Source organism: Micropterus dolomieu, linkage group LG21 (assembly GCF_021292245.1).
Source record: "Micropterus dolomieu isolate WLL.071019.BEF.003 ecotype Adirondacks linkage group LG21, ASM2129224v1, whole genome shotgun sequence".
Taxonomy (NCBI): domain Eukaryota; kingdom Metazoa; phylum Chordata; class Actinopteri; order Centrarchiformes; family Centrarchidae; genus Micropterus; species Micropterus dolomieu.
In genome coordinates this window covers 34,602,729-34,607,175 of record NC_060170.1, presented here as the reverse complement: position 1 = coordinate 34,607,175, position 4,447 = coordinate 34,602,729, and the positions used below count along the sequence as shown (strand labels likewise).

Below are 4,447 nucleotides of genomic sequence, written 5' to 3'. Positions count from 1 at the left end.
ATTCTATTGATCACTTTTAAAGCTCTTCATGGCCTCTCGCCTTGTTATATTTCTGACCTTTTAGTCCCATACGCACCAGCACGTACCTTGAGATCCTCGGGCAGAGGTCTGTTGTCTGTTCCAGAGTCTCGACTGAAAACTAAAGGGGACAGAGCGTTTGCTGTCAGGGCCCCGAGGCTCTGGAACAGCCTGCCCGAGGAAATCAGGTCGGCTGAGTCAGTGAACTCTTTTAAGTCCCTTCTTAAAACATACTTTTATAGGAGAGCCTTTCCCGATCTTATTTGACTTTATTTTATCCCTTTTATTTTATTCTATTTTACTAATTTTATATTTATCTTAAACGTGTATTTTAGTCTTTTCAATGTTTTCATGCTTTTATCTTGTATTGTTTTGTATTATTGTCTTTACACTTGTTAAAGCACTTTGTAACTTGTTTTTGAAAAGTGCTCTACAAATAAAGATTATTATTATTATTATTATTATTATTATTATTATTATTATTATTATTAACTGAAACTGGACAAAACAAGACATTTGACGACGGACTCTGGGAAACACTGATCGGCATATTCTGACATTTTATCACTGAAAAAACTGATCGATTAATCGAGAAAATAATCAACAGGTTAATCGACTGAAAATTAATATACTTATTATATTCTCTCCATTAATAAATGTTGAATTGATTCATTTAGACAAACAGCTCTGGTGTTCAGGGCTGCAACTAATAATTACTTTGATTATCAATTCATCCACCGATTATCTTCTCTATTAATCAATTGGTACATAAGAAAATAAAATGTTAAAAATTTTTCAAATTACTGTCAAATAAGAGAAAGAAAAGCAGAAAATCCGCTTGACTGAACAGCAGGAACTAATGTTGAGTCTGTTTTATCAATCAGAACATTTGCTGGTTAATTTCCAGTCGGTCTTCTAATCGTTTCAGCTCTGCTGTTGTCACAGACGTTATTAAAGAGCGCTCGGATCTGGCTGATAAGTTTAGTTTCAGAGGTGAATCAGATCTTCTCCATCAGTTAGAAACAGTTTTCAGTTCCACAGAAAGTGTGCAAAGCTGATAAAAAGTCAGTGAATAAATATAAAGAAGAGATCCTTTTAATTATCAGGGCTCCAACCAAACAGGCCCGTTTATCTCAGAGATTTACCTGTGGTAGGCGTCCATGTTGTCCTCCGTCTCCATGGACAAAGACCTGTGGAGGAGGTACAGTCAGAGTTAGAGACACAACACGCAAGATGTTTCAACTTTCAACATTTTTAATCCAGTTTAAAGCGAATAGCATCACATTTAACAGGAGTTTCTGCAGATGCCAGTACAGGAGTGTAAAGAGGACATGTGGGAGTCCAGTCTGCTGCTAACACCTGCTCAGACACACAAACGGAGGTCTGTCCGTCTGCTAATCAATAACCCAGGAGGTGGAGGAGGAATCTGCATCTGTTTAAACTTCTCCTTCAGTAATACAGGCTGGATTGGACACTCATAGATCAGAGCCCTTAACCCCGGTGTTGTCTTATTAGGGCCACTCTGTGTAACAGCAGAAAGAAAGAAATTATATCTGATGACTTTTCCAGGAGTGATCATTAGTAAAAGGGAAACCTGGCCTTTGTTTATGTTATAAGATAAAATCATTAACACGCCCCAAAAAAAAAAAATCAAATCAATTTCAGGCTAAATAAACATTTCTTGAACACATTTTAGTCGGAGGCTATGAAGGTGCTGCAGGTTCTCACCTGCAGCACCTTCTGCCTTCGCTGAAGCCATCAGTGAACGTTTCAGGTGTCCGGGAGGAACAAGAGAACAATGATTCGGATGAGGATGAGGAGGAATCTGAAGAAGACTGTGGGCCGGATTCACTAACATCCTAAATAAAGGGTGCTGAATTTCGTGTGCATTGTAAAATATTGCACACTGTGCAATTTTAGTACCTGTTATGGGTGATTTCCTAAGAATTACTGTGTAGATGAGGACAGGAGCAAACACAACAGTGTTTTAATGGTTTCCCCCATGGAGAGTCTGGAGGGAAAGCAGCCACAGCGTAAAAACCTCGGTTTGTTTCGTTCTGTGCGTCAGTATGTGGAAATCGTCTGTACCGGCCCATCCTGCCTGAGATTGCACTAAGTGCTTTGGACAACACACCTGAAAAACTGCTTTGGGAAACCCCCAGCAGAAACAGCTACAGTGTGCCCTGTACGCCCCGTTCCCTCTCCGGTACCTACTACGGGTTGTGTCGCTGTTAAGACACAGACCGTTCCCTCTGGCTGGATGAATTTTATGCGTGATCCGTGCACTACTGCAGCTGGGGGCTCTCTGCAGCGCCACGCAACTTTCTAAATTCTTCCATCTCACAGAGAAAAGCAGTCAAGTCAAAACGAAATTTGCTTTATTGGCATGAATGTTAAAACAACAGTATCGCCAAAGCTAAAGGAAAATACTAAACATGTTCTATTAAACATGGTTCATCGAATAAATAACATGTTTTTATTTCTATATTGGATCCATCCATCCATTGTCAACCGCTTATCCTGCGTACAGGGTCGCGGGGGGGCTGGAGCCAATCCCAGCTGACATCGGCCGAAAGGTGGGGTATACCCTGGACAGGTCGCCAGTCCATCGCAGGGCCACACATAGACGAACAACCACTCACGCCTAAGGACAGTTTAGGAGACACCACTTCACCTAGCCTGCATGTCTTTGGACGGTGGGAGGAAGCCGGAGCACCCGGAGAGAACCCACGCAGACACGGGGAGAACATATACTGGATATAGAACAACATTATCTAATATTGTTAATTTCTCTACTGTTCTTTCATTACAGCTGCGTCTCCTTCTCCAACGATAACAGCAGCAATCGCTGAGCAACACTTTGCACCTTCCTTTCAAACACATTAAATACAGATGATGTTGCGCTCACATGAAATAGCGTCTGGGCTTGTTAGATCACATTGCCTGTAGTAAATAAATGTATTTGCATGTTACCCTCCCATTACTTTGCACAATAAAACTGAAACGCCCCAAATTGCATATTCATTAAGGCAAAAGTAGTAAATGAACCACAGGTGCTGTCTGGCACTTTTGAAAGACGTCACTCTGCGTGCGCATCGTTAGTAGATCTTACCTGTTAATTTGCGGGTGATGGAGTTTGCACACGTTTTTACTCCCGTAAACCTTTAGTGAATCTGGTTATATCATCACTATGTTGCCAAAAAATGTTCTAGTATTTTGTTTCCCTTCAATAAAATGCATTTCAAACTACTTTCTGCACATTTCTGCTGGTTCCTCAGGCTACACAAAAAAATTATGTTTACACCTTTAGCAGTAATAATGATCATAATAAGCCTTTACTTTAATAACAGCTGTGTTATAATAAAAACTAGTGGTGCCCACAAAGGTCGTGATGAAGGACGACAGATTGTTTCGTGCAAAATAGATTTGAAGGTAAAAGGGTAAAAAATATGAGTTACAGATGTCAGCATGAAACTTTTTGATTACCTAAATTAGTTTATGTTTAAATATGAAAATGAGTCAGTATCTAATGATAACTTTGCTTTAGTTTAGGAGAAATCCGCACATGCAAATGGACAAACTGAATACATATATATATTTATTTTTTTAATCTGTGCAAGAAAAGAATCAGATCTGAGATGTTAACATTTGCTTCCATAACATGTCTTCTGTCAGACTAGAAGCCCCAGAATTCATATTTAGGTGTGTATTTTACTGCTGTCCATTTGCATGTGCGGATTTCTCCTCAACTAACCCAAAGTTATCATTAGATACTGCCTCATTTGCATATTTAAACTTAAACTAATGTAGATAATCAAAACGTTTCATGCTGATATCTGTAACTCAGGCTTATTATGATCATTATTATTGCTAAATGTGTAAACATAATTTTTTTTGTGTAGCCTGTGGAAGCTGCAGAAATATATATATATATATATATATATATATATTCTATCATTCTCATATTTTTTGTAGATATCTTTATATCTATACATGTTTATTGTTGTTGCGCACCCAAACAAAACAAATTCCTTGTACGTGTAAAAACACCTTGGTAATAATAGTGCATGAAAGAAACACGATGGTTTTTGTCTGTATTGTCTTTAAATCCAATTCAGCTGCTTTATTTTAGGGGTTTAGTGAAGGAGGAGTATCCTGACAGTTTTCATCTCCCTTTCAGACTCTTTGCCGGGACAACAAAATAAAACCGGTGCAGCGTCGCAGCGTCCATGCGGGTTTAAAAACAAACAGGAAGGAGGTTAAAAAGCTAAAACATTAACACCAGCTTTACTCACTTTTCCAGTTTCTCTGAAATCTCCTTGACTCCGCCGTCATGTTCAGAAACCTCCATAGTGACAGTTTCGGCTGTTCAACCTGTAGAAACGCGTTTTTCCCCGCAGACTAACAGGCAGCTGCTGCGGGATTCACC

At 39.3% G+C, this 4,447-nt stretch overlaps 1 protein-coding gene across 1 annotated transcript in view; it reads right to left on the bottom strand.

The window, feature by feature from the left end:
- Positions 1–4,447, bottom strand: part of LOC123960357 (DNA excision repair protein ERCC-6-like) — a 7,167-nt gene extending 2,720 nt beyond the window's left edge. Inside the window, exons 1-2 of the mRNA XM_046035039.1 lie at positions 4,314–4,447; positions 1,164–1,208 (exon numbers count right to left, since the gene is read on the bottom strand). Coding sequence (XP_045890995.1) covers positions 1,164–1,208; positions 4,314–4,369 — 101 coding nt within the window. The 5' untranslated portion in view covers positions 4,370–4,447. The remainder of the gene's footprint in view (positions 1–1,163; positions 1,209–4,313) is intronic.